This window comes from Heloderma suspectum, chromosome 11 (genome assembly GCF_057233095.1).
Source record: "Heloderma suspectum isolate Gila_16-S chromosome 11, 16-S_ref, whole genome shotgun sequence".
NCBI lineage: Eukaryota > Metazoa > Chordata > Lepidosauria > Squamata > Helodermatidae > Heloderma > Heloderma suspectum.
The window spans coordinates 41,624,407-41,644,124 of NC_139468.1; the positions used below are offsets into that span (position 1 = coordinate 41,624,407).

The following is a 19,718-nucleotide window of genomic DNA, read 5'->3' on the forward strand; positions in this document are numbered from 1 at the left end:
TGCTTTGTTTTCCAGGTTTGTATGTGTGTGTGTCTGTAGGGGAAAATCACCTTCCCTTACTCTCCCCAATTCTCTTGTGATCTCGATTAACTGTAACACATCAGATTCTGACACCTAACATAAACATTAAAAGCTGTTTCCACTGTGCAATTAGGCCACCCATGTGTTGGCTTTTCACCATTTCATGCAGGCCAGTTGGTTTCATTTTCCACTTAGAAATGGTCCAATGTCCCAGGGCTATAAGGGAAAATTGAAAGACAAACCAGAGCTGGTCTTGTGATGATATAACATAGTCCTTTGCTTTTAAATAAAAATTAATGGTCATTAGGAGCTACCTTTTATTGCACGGGTTGGGAACCTCTTTCAGCCCAAGGGCCAAACTCAGTTTTGGAGAAACTCTTGGGGGCCACATTCCAGCAGTGCATGGGGCCAAAGGGAAGCGGGGTGGAGCCAAAATACAAAACATACCAGTGTATTGTAGCCTAAAACTCAGACTGCCAGTAACTCAGTCTCAGAAAAGGCAGTTCACCCTTCTAGAATACGCAAAACCTGCACAAAAGCCAGGAAACCACCAAATCACAGGTGACTGGAGGAAAGAGGGTGGAGTCAGGGGACAGGGGTGTGGCCATCTGAGGAACCCTGGAGGGCCAGATTGGGACCCCGGGCCTGAGATTTTCCACCCCTATTTTATTGAGTCCATCTAGGCCAATGACTCTATCTTGGGTTAGCCCTGCCACCCATGGCAGGGCTAACCCATTACTAACTAACTAACTAACTAACTAACTAAGCTAACCCTAACTCCATTAACTGGAGATGCCAGGGACTGAACTGATAATCTTTGCACGGAAAGCTGTACCACAGAACTACAGCACCTCCCCATAGCTCTGGGTGAGTCACACAGCATTCTCTGATGGAGTTTGACTTTTTATAAGTCCTTATAAATTGGCATCATCCTCAAAAAACACTTACAAACAATGGACAAGAACCACCTGAATAAGGAAGTTACTGAGAGTTTTGCATTTGAATATGGATGTACCTTTGTGCAACCCTTAATAATTTCAGTGCGGCACACAGAGAAGTTGCTTATGATGCCTTTTATCCCACAGCTTTACCTAGATTGAGCTTGGAACAGGTGCCGTTGGCTTCGCCATCCACCGAACACTTGTAAACATCTCCAGTCTTCTGTTGCCCACTGGTCTCGTATGGGGCTCCTACCACCAGCCTAGAGGGGAAAAAATTGTCTTTTTTTCCAGGTCTTTTAGTGGCCTATGTATTTCATCACAAAAATTGAGGTGCTCCACATTGAACAGAAGCTTAAGAATTCTTTACATAGTTTCTTTGTGATCTTCCCCAACCCACCAAGTATTCACCATAGAATTTAGCAGGAAGTAGGACATGCATGATGAACTTGAGCACCCTCCAGGAGAGAGCGGAGGACAGGAAGGCCTGGCGTGCTATGGTCCATGGGGTCACAAAGAGTCGGACACGACTGAACGACTGAACAACAACAACAACAACAACAACAACAACAACAACAACAACAGGACATGCATGATAGATCTGTTGAAGGAAACATTTTGGATGATTTCAAGAAAAAAAATCTGAATGAATAAACAGGCTCCCTTAAAATAGTGGAGGGGTGGGGGTGGAGATATTGAAAAAGAGATTTTCCCAGCAAAGGGCAGAATAATATACTGTAAAATGAAGCTAGAATATAATGTGAAGCTGGAATTGGGCCTGGTAAAAGTAAAGACAGGAAAAGATGGAAGAAACCATAGCAAAAAGTTGCATATGTGGTAAGCAAGAGTTACCAAATTGTACAGGAAAAATGTGGAGGGTGAGAGTAGAGACTAGATCTTGGAAAGCAGTGCCCCCAATGAAGATTTAGTGTTCCCCATGGAGAAAACCACTGAATGCAAGTGCTGAAGGGGATACTGGGAAGAGGAACATTTGTCTAATATTTCCTTCACTTCTGTGGAGGATATACAGCCATTACCTTATAAGGTGCTGTCTTAAACCAAGTGACACCATTTATCTATCTAGTCTAGTATTGGGCTTCTCCACATAGAGGCTTTTATACTGCGATTTACAGCATCTCCTTCTTCGAGAGTCTTTGCGGGATTTAAATTGGCTCTTTACACAGCTGGTTTTTCTTTTACTGCATAACGCCACCTGCCATTTACACTGGTGGGTGGAGCCTGGCGGGATGTTACCGGATGTCAGCAGCATTCCATCCCCACTGTCCACCCCTTCTGGCGTAGGCCCTCCCCGCTCTCAGCATGAAGTGGAATTTTTCCATTTCAGCTTCCTTGCTTCTGCCTTTCACTTCCGCTCTGATCCCTGCCTCGCTTTTTTCCAAGTAAAGGTGGCCACTGTGGAAGAGACAATAGGACTTCTTGGGAGTAGGCCCCTTGAACTCAGCGAGATTTACTTCCGAGCGAAAGGCACTAAGGCTGCCTAGCGGTCTCCCAGCTATCTGGAGGGAAGGCCCACTGAACTCAATGACACTTTCTTTCCTGCCACCACCTGTTTGCCCAGAAGCCTGCCTTGATGGGATCAGCAAGGGCTGCAGCCGAAGGGCTCCCCCCCACCCAACGTGTGTAAGACAGTATGCCATTGTAAAAGCAAGCAGTAGCACTTTCCTCGTTGGAGTCTGTACCGGGAGAGGGGATTGAGTGGAAAGAGGTTGCATGTGCTCACATTTGCCTGCATCATGTAGGGGCCACTGCAACACCACCAACCCTCCCTTCTGCTGCCCATCTGCTTAGGCATCCCTGAGACAGGAGGCTGAGCACAGCTGGGCTCCATTTTGCTCCTGTCCCTCACACGCTGCCAGTTCACTCCCGTGCTCCTGCCTGCTTGCCTGCCTGCCTGCTTGCCTGCCTGCCTGCCTTCCTCCTCCACAGCCGATTTGCCTGGAAGCAGCAATTGCTGAGCAGAGCAGACTGATGCATGGGCTCCAATCCCATCGTAAGTGCTGCTGGGCCTCCCAGGGAAATCAGTGGTGGAGGTGGGAGCAAGCAAGAAGGAGCAATGGAGGAGGATGCGGCGGCAGCTGCAGCCAAGGTGCCGGACAGGAGAGGAGGAGGCAGTGCTGCTCTACCGCGCTCGCACGCTCCTACCAAGTCGTGCTCTGCAGGCAGCCCATAGCGGAATGGTAAAGAGGTGGGGCGACACTCCTACCCCATGGTTGCCACTGGCGGCATCACCATAACCACAACTACCCACACAAAGTGGCTCGTTGCACCGTGGCAGAAGTACAGGGCAGGTGGTGGTGGTGTGATGGCACGACGTGAAAAACATACGGCATTTTCCACACACATAAATACCACAGAATGTCACAGGGAAAACAGGGAGAAGACGCAGGACTGCTGCTGGAGGACAACAACGTTGTGGATTGCATGCGGGAAATACCGTGACTGGAGGATGAGAACCACACGAAAAAACGCCTGTGTGGAGAAGCTCATTGCCTCCTCTGACTGGCAGAGAGTCACAGGCACAGCAGTACAAAATGTGGGCCCTACTACTGAGCTGTGTCCCCTCCCCATGAGTCTACAAATTTCTGTATGAACTCCAATGGGCTCTTCAGTGGGAGCTGCAGGTGGGAAACTCACTGAAACATGAACAGCGAGCGCACACCCTGGAGACAATCTCCAGCACAGCAGATCTAACACCAAACTATTCTTTAAACTGAGGGGAATTTAAAATACCTTGTGGGGTTTTACTAGGGAAACTGCTGGCAGGGGGCAGCAAGTGTTCTAGACTTGCTTGCCTGGATTTTGCCCGTGCACTGAGCATCCCATCCAGGTGAGTCTGCAATTTCCTTAACATTTGGACATGTTCTTATTGCTGATTCATTTGTTACCTCACATCATGCTATAGAGGGTGTTTGAATGGAGATTCATTCTCTGCATCCAACCACACTCATGGAGCAGGACAGAGTTCATTCGACTCCAGCAGCTCCCCACAACAGCCGGGAATCATAAGAAAATCTAAACAATGACTAATTCCTGTTTGGAACAGAGATCTTCTTCAAATCACCCGAATCAAAAACTGGCAAGAGTAAAAAAGTCTGGGATCTAAATATATCAGCTGACATGACATCGTCAGCCTTCAGGACATCTCCCGCACATTTCCCCTTCATAATGCTTTCAAACAGATCGGGGATAAGCTAGTAATAAAAATTAATGGCACCATATCAGCAGTGTGTAATGCTGGCATAGTGCTATAAACTTGCCGAGGAAGGACTTTCCTTGATTCAAACCATGTGTCTGCCATGTAAATGCTTGAGCACATTTTTCAATTGCAGGCCAGTCAGAGGGAGAAGAGGGTAAATGCCTCCCTGCTACAAAGGGAGACAGGTCTGATTTCCCACCCCACCAACCTCAGAATCAACGTCCTCTGTTTTATCAGAGCACCCCATTAAGTTCAATGGGGCTTACTCCCAAGTAAGTGTGTCTAGGATTGCAGACTTATAGCACATGTTAAGCGATGAAAACAGAACTCCCCCCACCCCTCTCCTTTGCGCACATGCCAGAGAGGGAGGGAGGCACATGTAAAGGAGCACATGTCTGCCATGTAAAGGAGCCCATCCTAATTCGGCAAAGAAGCCGAAAGCAAAAAGCCCTGGTAAGGATGTGGATTTTTTGCTTAATGTAGAGACACCCTGAATATATTTCCTTTGAAAATGCCCTAGCACTCTGCTTTTTATTTATTTTATTTTATTTATTTAATTTATTAATTGCCTATCTGACTGGTCTACCCAGCCACTCTGGGCGATGTACAAAGCATATAATAAAACAGTTTAAAACAATGAAATTCTACAATAAAAACATTTTCTAAAATACCCTAACCCACCCCAAATGCTTGCCTGAACAACCACGTTTTTAATGCACGACGGAAGCTCATTAAAGAGGGGGCATGGCGGAGTTCCCTAGGGAGGGAGTTCCACAGAGTGGGGGCCACCACAGAAAAGGCCCTCTCCCTCGTCCCCACCAGTCTAGCTGTCCTGGCTGATGGGACGAGAGAAGGCCATCCGTGGCTGATCTTGTTAAGCGGCCTGTCTGGTGCTTGCGACATGCTGTAGTTGGTAGGGGGTTAGTAGACAGATAGTATTTTGGTTTCTTTCAGGTCTGTGATTGAGGCTGCCCCATTTTTGACAAGTCTCATTAAGTACCTTTAATGAGAAGGTACATTCAACCTTATCTTAGGCCCAATTGAAATGCCAGAACTCTACAAAGGTAATAATGGAAAAAGGCATCTTATTTCTGAATTGCAAATAGTGCATTCAGGAAACCAAAGAAGGTGAGAAGAGCCACCCTTCAACAAGCCAGTTGCTGCATCTCATGAGAGCTTCTCTTCTGGAGAGTAGTCAGTTTTCAGACATCTGCCATAACTAATCCTTATATCCACCTTTAAAGTAACTGGGAAAATATTTCCATAGCTGCCAAATTTCCATAAGTCTCAATTGCTGCAGCTCATTAACAATCTAAAATTCAACCCCAAAGGAAAACAATGTGTCATTATCCAAGAAAGACAAAAATAGCAGCTTCTGTTCTTTTCAAGATTTTACCACATTCCATTGTCCTGTCTGTTATGATTTTGGCTTCCTCCATAGCTTTGAGCTTGAATGATGGGTTGTTTAATGCTTTATATAGCTTTGGAATCATGATGTCATTGGAACTGGGTGGGAGATGTTTAGGTTTACTTGGAAAGGGTAATTAAAATTCTAGAAGTAACCAGAGAATTGTGATGGGTATCCATCCCACTGTGCCTTAGCATAAAGGTGTGGGAGAATTAAATGGGTACATATTTACATATCGTAATTCTTGTTAATCACTATTATCACATATATTCACACACGCAGGCTAAAGATGATAATAGACTCCCCAGGGTCTCATAAAGTAGCTTAGCCAGAGAAAAGTTAGGTCAATGTGCTCTGCATGGGGCTGCCCTTGAATACCATTCAGAAGAGGAGTTGCAGTTTGTGCAAAATGTGGCAGCCAGATTGCTTGAGGGGACTAGAAGGTCTGAATATATAACACCAATTCTGGCCTGTGTGCAGTGGCTGCCTGTGTGTTTCTGAGCCCAATTCACGGTGCTGGTTTTGATCTATAAAACCTTATATGGCTTGGACCAAAACACCTGCCTCTTCCGGTATGAACCTACCTGTACACTACGATTGTTATGTGAGGCTCTCCTCCAGGTGCCTCCTCCAAGGAAGATATGGAAGATGACAACAAGGGAGAGGACCTGCTTGGTGGTGCCCCCCCCATTGTGCAATGCCCACCCCACTGAGGTCCACCTGGTGTCAACACTGTCATCCTTTCAGTGCCAGGTTAAGACTTTCCTCTACTCCCAGGCATTTGACAGCATATGATACGGTTTTAATCGTTCCTGGGATTTTTATTGTCGAGTGTTTAAAAAGAAGTTTGTATGTAAATAATATATTTATATATTATGTTTTGTATTGTATTGTTAAGGTTTTCATCTTTTGTAAACTGCCCAAAGAGCTTTGGCTATTGGGCAGTATAGAAATGTAAATAATAATATTTTGCACCCTGTGCAGCTTTCCTACCACTCCCGTGCAGTGTGCTGTCCATCCTCCTTGGGCCCTCTAAGGCCTGAGTCACTCCCCTGTTACAGGCTCCCGAATTTATGCTAGGTCAGAGAGCTAATCCATGCAACATTTTTCAGTGGTGAAGTTAACATCACTTCTTTGATGTAAATGACTGGCCTTGTGAATGCTCTGACCTTCATCACCAGGTCCTGGAAAACATTCTGAATGTGAGTTGAACTAAGATGAGGTGAACAGTTGACTCACCACATGTCTGGACATTCTCAAGGCCAGTCACTACAATCCTCTACCAGGTGTTGTGAGATGGCTTCACTATTATATAGAAATGCCTGGTGCCAACTTTGCTCTCTTTTGCTGCCAGGCAAAATTTTTCTTTTTATTTCACCAGGCATTTTAAAGTATTTAAAACTCTCTGCTTGTATCTGCTATTTTTTGTTTGTTTGTATTATTGGAGGCACAGTTGTGGCTCCAATAGATAAAGCAATCAGTTGAATAAGGGTTCCATGATGTTAAATGGAAATAAGGGGGGGGGGGTTGTTTTAATCTTAATAAAACTGAAAGGGTTTCACCAAACTTCCTGCAATTTGCATGTGCCAGAAATAAATTACTATATTATATAACCTGAAAATTTCAGGAAGTTGGTTAAAGACTGAGGGGGGAAAAGGCAGTTAACAGAAAAAAATAAATACTCAATTACGCAAAAGTGCTCCTGAAAACATGTGTTGGCAACTCTTTGTGCCCATCATTTGTGAAAAAACTCTAGGCGCCTTATTTTAAAAATTGATGTTTTCCCTTTATATTGTAGTTGGTGGAATGGGATTTCTTTTTATTATTATTAAATTTACTTAATTTTAATTTTTTTTAAATTTATGATGAAAGTCTATGGGAGTCTCATAATGTGGTGCTCAGAATGTTGACGGTGGAGGTGGGGAATAACTACCACGTGGAGGAAAAGCTGCTGCAGCAGCAGTGGACCTGTGTGTGCGCACACACGCGTGTGTGTACGCATCCCTTCAGTGTGACCGGACCCCACCACTTCTGTTTACTGGTCTGAGCTCCCACCCATTCGCCTTAATAATTTGTGTTACTAAGGTCCCTTTTTGGATTCAAGTGCTGGGAACAGAGGGCTTAGAAGGAAGCTAGGGAATGGAATGGGAGTGAAACTTTGGTTCATATGCAGGCCTGTCTTTCCTTGTGGGCAGAACGTTTTGTTGCTTGAAGTCTGAGAAGCAGGCAATTGTGCTGACAAAGCAGTGGTCAAGCCGTGGAACAATGGACCAGTATGAGAAAAGGTTACAACATTTGTTACTCCCTGCAGCTAGCAACTCCATGAGTCCAGAGTATTCCCATGTTCCCTGATAAGGCTTAGAGTAACATCAGCTGCCTAAAACAATGAGAAACTGCCCCTGCAGGTTTCTGCCCATCAATATGTCATTCCTCAATCCAGAATCAAATTTTCCAGTTAGCAACTAGGGAAAAGAGCCAGTCAAAAAGCAGAAAACGGAGGGGTGTCAGGGGATTAAAGAAAGCAACAGCACCCTGTGAAAAACACAAGACCCACATTTGTTCCAACCTGGCTTGCTTAATTTTTACCTTTGTTTTAACTGTGAACTTTTTTTAGCAGATTTTGGTTTGTTTTGAGAGCCTTTTGGCACTCAGCCTGGTTCTTGCCTCCCTTTGGGGAGAAGAAGAGTCTGCTTTTCCCTTTTTGAACATGTTCTCCCTTGGCTTTGAGACTATTTTGGGCTATCTTTCGCCAAGGCAGTTTCTCTGAGCCAGGCACCTATCTCTCAGCAGCTTGGTGTAGTTTTCGCCTGCTATTTTATTTTGCTCACTGGTGAAGCTTGGGCTTCACAACACCTTATATTTTAAAATATTTTATTCACTTTCTACCTGGATTAATTTTCCCTACCTGGACTTTGCTGAGTTCTACACCCTGGATTCTAAGAGAGGTCTCTTTCAAACTTCCTCTGGGTCCATGAAGGCCAGGTCTTCAGATCTCTGCTTTCCTTTTAGTCTCCCCGCCCCCACCCGCTCCCTTCCTTTTCTCTAAAAGTTTGGACCATACTGCTATAATGTTGAAAGCTTCGAACACTGCATTTAACTAGTTGGAGTGATGGAAGTTTAAGCAGAGCTAAGTAACAATTCAAAGTGCTGCCGGGCTACTAACGTTGTTTTGGGCCTACTAACATTGTTTTTTTTAATAGGTCTTAGCAACAGTTAAACTGTAGTGTATTTTGCATAGTGAACACATGGATTTTCTTTGTAATCATTACGTGTTTCACATTTTCCTTCTGTATCTGATGTTCTTTTGCATTTACTTTTCTTTATAAACCATTCATATCTTAAGACTGCTTGTGTGGCATGTTTTCATTCATTTCATAAGTTAAAAGAGTATTCACTGTTTTCCTCCTTAAGTTATAAAATATATTTTCAACAGGCCTAGTAACTTAAGAATTACAGAGCTGGGGGAAATCCTCAGTCTCTTTGTGATAAGAGGCACTGACTAAGGGAGCCCTGGAGATAATTTATACTGATCCCGACCACATAACACTATTCCCCCTTCTGAAGAAGTCTGGACCCCAGACTACTATAGACCAACAAACTGGCAGACCATAATAGCTGTTTTTCATGTGCCCATTTGCTTCATGAGGCAGGTGCTCCTGCAGGTTACCAAATGAAGGGCCTAAAAGGCCATAGAGTTGCCTGGCTGGGTCTGCCAAAGACACAGCCTCACCACTCCCTTCAGATCCACATTCTACAGCGACTGCTCCCATAAGTTGCTAAATTTATTAAATTGAAGTATTTTTGTAAAGCAGTACCGCCGGCCTTTTAAAAGGTGCTCACAGAGACTTACATAGAATATAAAGTTAGACAATTGAGCTCACAAACCTGAATCCACATATCTTTTCTGGGTTGAAGTGATGTTGGGAAGATGCTATTTGAAACAACAAGTAGAATGCTGGAAGATTCCACTTATCACTTCTTTTAAACTACAACACCGTACCACCAAAACTGTTTATTTTCACCATGCACAAGCATCTCAAGATCCAAAGCAACCATGGGTAGGTCCTGCAATATGCGTGCTGGTGGAAATCTCAATGTGGTAGAGAACGAATATTTTCCTTTCAGACTCCAAATCCATTCTATCACAACCAAACATCTCATATTAGAAAGCAACCCCCAAAACATGCCTGCTGATGGAAATCTCATAAATGAGACAAATGCGATTGTCTCATTTATGAAGGTGCAATTCAAAATCCAGAATAAAAAACCTGAATTCAGTCTTACCTTGTAGTGACAGAAGAAAATAATATAAGGATGGTGAGAGGTGCAAGAAGAAGGCTCCCTATCACTGTTGAACCCATTCTGCAAGCTACTAATGTAAGTAACAAACAGGCATTGGTCACCTCACAGTAGGATTACCCTAGCAGTACAGTAAGGCTCAGATGCTTCATAAGGCATCTTATGAAGCCAGCTGAGGAGAAGAGGGGCTAGACACCTTACAGCTGTCCCCTCTTCTGGTTCTTCCCCCAACCTGATGGTTCCTGGCAGCCTTACCAGTCTGCCCTCGGGTCTGGTGGTGCTGCTGCTGAATGCCAGGTCGGCCCAAAATAAGACCTCCCTCATCCATGATTTGATTGTGGATGAGGGGGCTGACCTGGCATGTATTACTGAGACCTGGGTGGGGGAACTGGGAGGGGTCACTCTCTCCCAGCTGTGCCCTCCTGGGTACTCGGTGCAGCACCAACACCGACTTGAGGGTCGGGGAGGGGGGGTTGCCGTGGTCTATAGGAATTCAATCTCCCTCTCCAGGCTTCCTGCTCATTCGAGTGCAGATCTTGAGTGTTTGTACCTTGTGTTGGGTACCCGGGACAGATTAGGGATTCTGTTGGTGTACCGCCCACCCCGCTGCCCATCAGACTCCCTGCCTGAGCTGACGGAGGTGGTCTCGGACTTGGTGTTGAGGACCCCCAGGATGATGGTCCTAGGGGATCTCAACTTCCATGCCGAGGCCGCTGCATCCGGGGCAGCTCAGGACTTCATGGCCACCATGACAACCATGGGGCTGTCCCAACATGTCATCGGCCCAACACATATAAAAGGACACACGCTTGATCTGGTTTTCTCAACTGGGCAGGTGGATGGTGATCTGAAAGTGGAGGAATTAACATCTGTCCCTTTGTCATGGTCAGATCACTTCCTGCTGAGGTTTAGACTTCTGGCAGCCTTTCCCCTCTGCAAGGGTGGGGGACCTATTAAAATGGTCCGCCCCCGGAGATTAATGGATTCCAGAGGGCTCTGGGGGATTTTCCTGCTGGTATGGCTGGTGCTCCTGTCGAAGCCCAGGTCGCTCTGTGGAATGCAGAGATGACTCGGGCGGTTGACACGATCGCGCCCAAGCGCCCTCTCCCTCTGAGCAGAGCCCGGCCAGCTCCTTGGTATACACCTGAGCTGAGGGCAATGAAGCAAGAGGGGAGACGGCTAGAACGCAGGTGGAGGAAAACTTGTGCTGAGTCTGACCGAACACAGGTAAGAGCCCACTATCGAGCCTACTCTGTGGCGGTGAGGGTGGCAAAGAGGCAGTTCTTTTCCACCAGCATTGCATCTTCTCAGTGTCGTCCAGCGGAGCTTTTCCGAGTGGTTTGTGGCCTGTTACATTCTGGGCCAGGGGGAGAGACGGTGCAACCCTCGGTAGCACGCTGTGACAAGTTTGCGCGGCACTTTGAGGATAAAGTCGCTCAGATTCGTCATGAATTGGACACCACCATTAATGCAGTTCCATTGGTAGAGGCGTTCAGAGCACCGTCTGGTCCAGTTTTATTGGATGAGTTTCAGTTACTGAGGCCTGAGGATGCGGACAAGGTGCTTGGCCAAGTCCGATCGACCACTTGTGTGCTTGACCCTTGCCCTTCATGGCTTATTAAATCAAACAAGGAGGGGTTGTCTGGCTGGGTCCAGGAGGTTGTAAATTCCTCCTTGAGAGAGGGAGTGGTGCCTGCTGCTTTAAAAGAGGCAGTAATTAGACCACTCCTGAAAAAGCCTAACCTGGACCCAGAGGATGTTAACAATTATAGGCCAGTGGCCAACATCCCCTTCCTGGGCAAGGTGCTTGAGCGGGTGGTTGTAGGACAGCTCCAGGCACTGTTGAATGAAACGGATTATCTAGATCCATTTCAATCGGGCTTCAGGCCTGGTTTTGGAATGGAAACTGCCTTGGTCGCCCTGTGGGATGACCTCTGCCGGGAGAGGGACAGGGGGAGTGCGACCCCGTTGATTCTCCTGGACCTCTCAGCGGCTTTCGATACCATCGACCATGGTATCCTTCTGGATAGGTTGTCTGGGTTGGGAGTTGGAGGCACTGCACTACAGTGATTCCGCTCCTACTTGGATGGCTGATTCCAGAAGGTGGTGCTGGGGGATTATTGCTCTGTGCCATGGCAATTGTGCCATGGGGTTCCACAGGGCTCTATTTTATCCCCCATGCTGTTTAACATCTACATGAAACCACTGGGGGAGGTTATCCGGAGGTGTGGGCTGAGGTGCCATCAATATGCAGATGACACCCAGCTCTACCTCTCTTTCTCATCAAAACCAGGTGAGGCAGTGGCTGTTCTGAATCAGTGCCTGGGCACGGTAATGGACTGGATGAGGGCCAATAAACTGAAACTCAATCCAGACAAGACGGAGGTACTGTTAGTGGGTGGTTCGTCTGCCCGGCTAGGTGATATTCAACCTGTTCTGGAGGGGGTTGCACTCCCCCTGAAGGATCAGGTTCGTAGTTTGGGGGTGCTCTTGGATCCAGAATTGTCACTTGAGGCACAGGTGAACTCAGTGGCACGGAGCACTTTTTATCAGCTTAGGCTGGTATACCAACTACGCCCTTATCTGAACAGAGATAGCCTTGCTACAGTTATCCATGCTCTGATAACTTCTCGTCTGGATTACTGCAATGCGTTATACATGGGGCTGCCTTTGAAAATGGTCCGGAAACTTCAGCTGGTCCAAAATAGGGCAGCAAGATTGTTAACAGGGACTGGCCTGCGAGCTCATATTACGCCAGTACTTTTCCAGCTGCACTGGCTGCCAGTCCATTTCCGGGCCCGATTCAAAGTGCTGGTGTTAACATTTAAAGCCCTTAACGTCTTGGGGCCAGGTTACCTGAAGGATCACCTCCTCCCATATGTGCCTGCCCGGACCTTAAGATCATCATCAGCGGCCCTTCTCCATGAGCCCCTGCCAAAGGAAGTGAGGCGGGTGGCTACTAGGAGGAGGGCTTTTTCTGTTGTGGCACCCCGGCTCTGGAATGAGCTCCCTAGTGAGGTTCGCCTGGCGCCTACATTGTACTCCTTTCGGCGCCAGCTGAAGACCTTTTTATTTTCCCAGGCATTTTAGCATTTTAGCTTTCTAAATTTTTATCTTTGCTGTTTTAAATCTGTATTTTAAACTCCTGTACTGCTGCTAGGTTTTATTGTGGTTGTATTGTTATATTGTGGTTTTAATGTTCTATATATTTTAAATTGTTTTATTGTGTGTTGTTTGGTTTTAATTTTTGCGAACCGCCCAGAGAGCTTCGGCTATTGGGCGGTATAGAAATGAAATAAATAAATAAATAAATAAATAAATTTCACAACATCATGACTGATCATGGGGCACATCAGATAAGGCATCCGCCTTAATTTCCAATTCCCTGGCTTTGTGGAGTTTGGACCAACATGAGATAGCCTTAGTGTCTGATCTTTTAAACCAGCAGATTTTTTGATTATTGAATTGTTTATTGTTTTAATTTTTGTAAACTGCCTTGAAATCATTGATGAAAATGCAGTATATATATAATAAATACATATTGCTATTCTGCTTCCAACCCTGACTAGAAATTATCATAGCACTACTTGTGAACAATAAAATAAAGTTGGGCAAATGTAGATAACTAGTTAGAAGTCTGAGACTGCTAGGCATTTTGCTGAATTTCTCTTAGGCTTGAGTTGTGGATTGCTGATGAAAAATAGTGGTTGTTGTATCTTCCAAGCAAGTCTTACAGAAAAGATGCTCATTTATAAAACTCACTTGCTAATTAGACACCTCAGAGTGTCTGATATACAAAACCATATTCTTTTGCTCTAAATAAATTAAAGCATTACTGTTTAAAGCTTTTTCAGAACAAGCATAGTTTTTTTAAAAAAAACATTAAATACCTAGAATAAGACCAAACCAGCTGTGCTAGGTCTATTTTTCCAGCTGCAATGTGGAATGGGGCAGAAGAAAAACCATTCCTTCATTTTGCATTTCTGGACTTCAAAGCAAGAGGACTGCATTTCACGCAGGATCTATGCAATTCTAACACAACCTTTCCATGTTTTAAAGCTGTAGGCAATATTTTATAAATACTCAAGGCTTATAACGCGAGACAAAAATTGATTCATTCTACAAAGGCCAGGGTATAATTGCACTAACATGCAGGCACTGGTTACTTTTTCACCTCCTGGTTTAGTTCTCAAATGAGACACATTTAAACACAGAGCAAAATCTGAGTCTGTCATTTGTCATGTCGTGGATGGAGTGGTAGACAGAGGCAAAGGGGGCAATGGGCAGTTCAGAGAGCCACAGATGTGGCTGTGTGGGCCAGTGAGCGAGTCTAATCTGTTTTAGAGGAACCCAGGAGTCTTCAGTCTTCTCAGACCTGGGGACCACGTTTAGCCCCAAAACATGCATTTGTGGACTCACTTCTTAATATTTTACCCTATATTTGTATAGCAGTATCGCTGCTGTTGTGACAACTGACACATATTGACTACTGATCCATCTTCACGACCCATCAGTTGAAGACCAGTAATTAACCTGTGTGGCCTGCTGGTGTAAGGGAGCTTCCTTAGTGGAACTCTCTGCAGTTCCCTCCTGTCTGGCAGGGCACAAGCTGCCAGCTGCCTGAGATCCTTCAGGTCAGGACTGCTCGGCCAATAGTCACCCACCCAGACCCTCGCATGTACTCCAGTGCACACACAGCGCATCCACATGAGCAGGCTCCCGTTCATTTCCATAGAGGGTTCTTCTGGCTAAAACCACTGCCAGAAAGCTGCAACGACTGCGTTGTGACAGTGACCGAAACACCATGTCTGGCTGACAAGGATATGTATTCATGCTCATAACTACTCTTTGGAGGGTGAGGGTGAGGAGAGCTTTGGGAAAAGAAGCCTATGCTGCTGAGGGCAGATTTGATTGATGTTAACTGCTGCATCGCAATGAGTATTCTTCTTACATATTCCTTTTATTTACATGTGAAGGAAGGAAGACAAATTTGGATACCTAGTTGCCAGAGATGAGGTGAAGTAAAACCAGCAAGAACACAACAGTCCTGAATTTCATCAACATATTTTTAAAATCTTACACACTTATTGGCTTCTCAGTTCTACATCTAATCAGCTGCCCACTGAAATAATAAAGTTACCAGGGAACTAGTTACACTTTTTTTTTTTAAAGATCATATTTCCAAATAAATATTTTTCTGGATAATTTGAAAGACATCAGGGGGAAAAAGGGTATTTTTGGAAAAAGAAGGCAAGGGAATCAACACAGTTCTCTGCAATAAATGGAACAGTTAATCTCCAACACAAATTCAGAGCATCAAATTAATTCAAGATGGGCCTGGTTAACAACAGCTGTGTGGGCAGGAAGCTTCAGTCTGTTTCCCGCCTCCCAGCTGAGCAGAGCAGAGGAAGCTGCTCCAGCTGGTCTTGGGACTATAGAAGCAAGCAAGCTCCCGGAGAGCGAGCGATCAGAGGGAGCAAACAGGGAGCAAGCAGGAGTTGGCCAGGGGAGTTGCAGTTGCAGAGGAGACAAAGGAGACAAAGGCAAAGAGGTAAGTGGGCTGGAGGAAGCTGGAGGAAGCCCAGACGGCTGTCCTTTTCCTGCTGAGTGGCTGTGAGCTCACCAGGTGCTCCTGAGAGCTCCGAATGAATTGGGTGTGTGTGGCCTGAGTACTCCCAGAAGCTGTGTGGGCAGGAAGCTTCAGTCTGTTTCCTGCCTCCCAGCTGAGCAGAGCAGAGCAGAGGAAGCTGTTCCAGCTGGTCTAGGGACTACAGAAGCAAGCAATCTCCCAGAGAGCGAGCAGTCAGAGCAAGCGGACAGGGAGAGCAAACAAGAGTTGGCCAGGGGAGGTCAAGGCGGAGGCCTCTAACATTTTTTTAAAAAAGTATTTTATTTTATTTTAGCTTTTTTTTTACATTAAAAATATATATATATTTGTCTTGTTCCATACCAGTGGGACTCTGTTTTTAACCTCCAGTGAGTAGAGGACCAGGCACAGGCTACTCTAGAACAACCAGAAAGCTAGACACAAAAAGGGAAAAGAGGCTATGGAAGGACAAGACTCTCCAGTGGTGGTGACCTGCAAGGTGTGTGCCATGTTTGTTTTCTTGCCTGAGAACAACATGGCCTACACCTGCAACAAGTGCAAGTTGATCACGCTGCTGGAAGAAAAAGTAAGAGGATTGGAGCGGCAAGTGTCGACTCTCCAGGGAATAAGAACATGAAGAATTCTTGGACAGAATGGTGGAACTACTGCAGCAAAGTGAAGAACAGAAGCTTGAAGAGCAACAGCAAGCTGAGGCAGAAGAGGAAAATGCTAAGGTGAGGAAAAATGCAGCAGAGGATACCCCTTGGAAAAGGGTGACAGTTAAGAGCAGAACTAGAAGACACTCAGCACCAGTGGAGGCAGTGGAACTAGGGAACCGTTTCCAGGTATTTGAGGATGAGACTGAAGGACAGCCTGCAGAGGAAGAATTACAGGGGAACCGGCATGAAAGCGAGCAAGAGGCTGAAGGTCTGCCAAGCAGAGGCCATGAAACCAAGGCCTACAACAACAAGAAGAGAAAGGTAGTAGTAGTGGGAGACTCCTTGGTGTGTGGGATCGAAACCCAAGTATGTTGCAAAGACCTGTGGACTCGCCAAGTACGCTGTCTCCTGGAAGGATGGATTAGAGGTGTGACTGAAGAGTTGCCTGCACTCATAAAGCCCACTGACAGGTATCCCTTTCTTCTCATCCATGTGGGAACAAATGATACTGCCAAGCGGAGCTACGAAGAAATCACGTCAGACTTTGAAGCTTTGGGACGGAAACTCAAGAACTTTGGGGCCCAGATAGTTTTTTCATCCATCCTTCCAGTAGTTAGAAGAGGGACAGAAAGGGAACGAAAAATACTCCGAGTGAATGACTGGCTATGAAGGTGGTGCCGACGAGAGAGATTTGGATTCTGGGGCTATACTTCCTGGAAGATGGACTGTTGGCAAGGGACGGGTTGCACCTCACAAAGGCTGGGAAGAATGTGTTTGGCCACAGCATGAAGAACTTTATCAGAAGGGCTTTAAACTGAATCCTACGGGGAAAGGAGATATAAAGTTGGGGGTAACAATGGATGAAGGGTCATGCACTGAAACAGAGAGAACAGCTCTAATAGCGCCCAATAATCGTCTTCAAAAATGTGTAGGAAGAAAGCCAGACTATAAAGCACATGGTCTTCGATGTCTATATACTAATGCCCAGAGTCTGGCAAACAAACAGAATGAACTTGAACTCTTAATACAGGAGGGAAATTATGACTTGATAGGTGTAACTGAGACTTGGTGGGATGACTCTCATGACTGGAATACAGCAATTGAAGGATATAACTTGTTCAAAATGAACAGGAGGAACAGAAAGGGAGGTGGGGTTGCACTATATGTGAAAAATACTTATCTCTGCACAGAAATACAGGAGGATGAGCTTGGTAGCCCCATTGGGAGCATCTGGGTTGAAATAAATGGAGCAAAGAATAAAAGGAACCTGGTGGTCGGAGTCTACTACCGGCCACCCATCAAGGAGAAGACGAGGATGAAACTTTTGAAATGCAAATAGCCAATGTTTCAAGGAAGCATGATGTTTCAATGTTTCAAGGAAGCATCCCAACCATCTGCTCCCATTGGTAGTACATGCCCTGGTCTCCTCTCGTTTAGACTACTGTAATGCACTCTACGTGGGGTTACCCTTGAAGACGGTTCGGAAACTGCAGCTGGTACAGAACGTGGCGGCTCGTCTGATTAAAGGCAGCCGCCAGCGAGATTACATCACTCCAGTGCTGAAGGAGTTGCACTGGTTACCAGTTGTTTTCCAGGCCAAATTCAAGGTGTTGGTTTTGACCTTTAAAACCCTATATGGTTCCAGCCCAGCCTATCTTAAGGAGCGCCTCCAGCAGCACCAGACAGGCCGCTTAACAAGATCAGCCTCGGATGGCCTTCTCTCTGTCCCATCAGCCAGGACAGCTAGACTGGTGGGGACGAGGGAGAGGGCCTTTTCTGTGGTGGCCCCCACTCTGTGGAACTCCCTCCCTAGGGAACTCCGTCATGCCCCCTCTTTAATGAGCTTCCGTCGTGCATTAAAAATGTGGTTGTTCAGGCCGGCATTTGGGGTAGGTTAGGGTATTTTAGAAAATGTTTTTATTGTAGAATTTTATTGTTTTAAACTGTTTTATTGTATGTTGTACATCACCCAGAGTGGCTGGGTGACCAGCCAGATGGGCGATTAATAAATTTAATAATAAATAAATATATGATGTCGTAGTAATGGGGGACTTCAATTTCCCCGATATTTGTTGGGAGACAAATTCTGCAAAACATGGCCCCTCCAGGAAATTCCTGACTTGTGTGGAGGATAACGTCCTCCTACAGAAAGTAGAGGAAGGAACTAGAGGATTGGCTACCCTTGACTTGATCCTAACCAACAGAGATGACTTAGTGGGTAAAGTAGCAGTTACAGGAACTCTGGGGAAAAGCAACCATGTTATACTTGAGTTCTTGGTTCTAAAGGAAGCAAAAGCCAAGTGTAGTCAAATGCGCACCCTGGATTTTAGGAAAGCTGATTTTAATAAACTCACAACAATGATCAGTAAGGTCCCATGGCAAGCGACGCTAACAAGGAAAGGAGTCCAAGATGGGTGGGAGCTTTTAAAAAAGGAAATTCTCAAGGCAAAATTACAAACAATTGCAACAAGAAAAAAAAGGTGGAAGACAACAGAAGAAGCCAATGTGGCTTCACAAAAAGCTTAGAGATGACCTGAAAACAAAAAAGGACACATAGGAAGTGGAAGGAAGGACAAGCAACAAAGGAAGAGTACAGGCAGGTAGCACAGAATTGCAGGGATGGTGTCAGGAAGGCTAAAGCTGAGAACGAGCTGAGGTTAGCAAGGGATGCTAAAAGCAACAAAAAGGCTTTCTTCAGCTACGTGCATAGTAAAAGGCAGAGGAAAGAAATGGTGGTTCAGCTATTAAATAAGAATGGCAAAATGATAACAGATGTCAAAGAAAAGGCAGAAGTGCTCAATTCCTACTTTGGCTCAGTCTTCTCCCCAAAGAGGGTCTATGACCCCCCTGGCAAAGGCGAAGTACAGACTGAAGGGGCAGGATTGCAGCTTGAGATCGATAGGCACATGGTCAAGGAACACCTAATTACTTTGAATGAGTTTGTATCTCCAGGGCCAGATGAACTGCATTGCATCCTAGAGTAATAAAGGAACTGGCAGAAGAACTCTCAGAACCACTGTCTATTCTCTTTGAGAAATCATGGAGGACGGGGGAAGTGCCAGATGCCTGGAGGAGGGCTAATGTTGTCCCTCTCTTCAAAAAGGGTAAAAAGGAGGAACCTGGGAACTACAGACCAGTCAGTCTGACATCAATCCCTGGGAAAATCCTGAAGCAGATGATAAAGTAATCCATCTGTAAGCACCTTGAAAACAATACAGGCTGGATCTACACTTACCGCCTTTTTTCGCTTCCAATGAGGTTTCACTGCCCGCCTTTCACACTACGCAGTACCCGCCTCAGATTGGAACTGGAATTTCCCACTTCCGTGCTCCCGCTTCCAATACCCTGATATCCCATTATTTCCCCTTAATGTGCTCTGATTTTCTGCCTTCGCTACCGTATCCGGTCGTTCCCTCCCCCGCCTGTCCATGTACGGTGGTGTTTGTATTTCCCTCCTGTCCAATCACAGCTCTCAATGGTCCCATATCTTCTTCTTCATAGCTTCCTCAGCAGCCCCCATTTCCTCAGCAACAAGCAAAGGGCTGGATGTGTGCGTGCTTGTCTGATCTCGGAAGCTAAGCGGGGTCAG

The 19,718-nt window shown here is 45.7% G+C and overlaps 1 protein-coding gene across 1 annotated transcript in view; it reads right to left on the reverse strand.

The window, feature by feature from the left end:
• Nucleotides 1-19,718, reverse strand: part of ITGA11 (integrin subunit alpha 11) — a 121,457-nt gene that overhangs the window by 69,487 nt on the left and 32,252 nt on the right. The window contains exon 3 of the mRNA XM_084816385.1: nucleotides 1,113-1,222. Within this exon, the coding sequence (XP_084672511.1) occupies nucleotides 1,113-1,222 (110 nt within the window). The remainder of the gene's footprint in view (nucleotides 1-1,112; nucleotides 1,223-19,718) is intronic.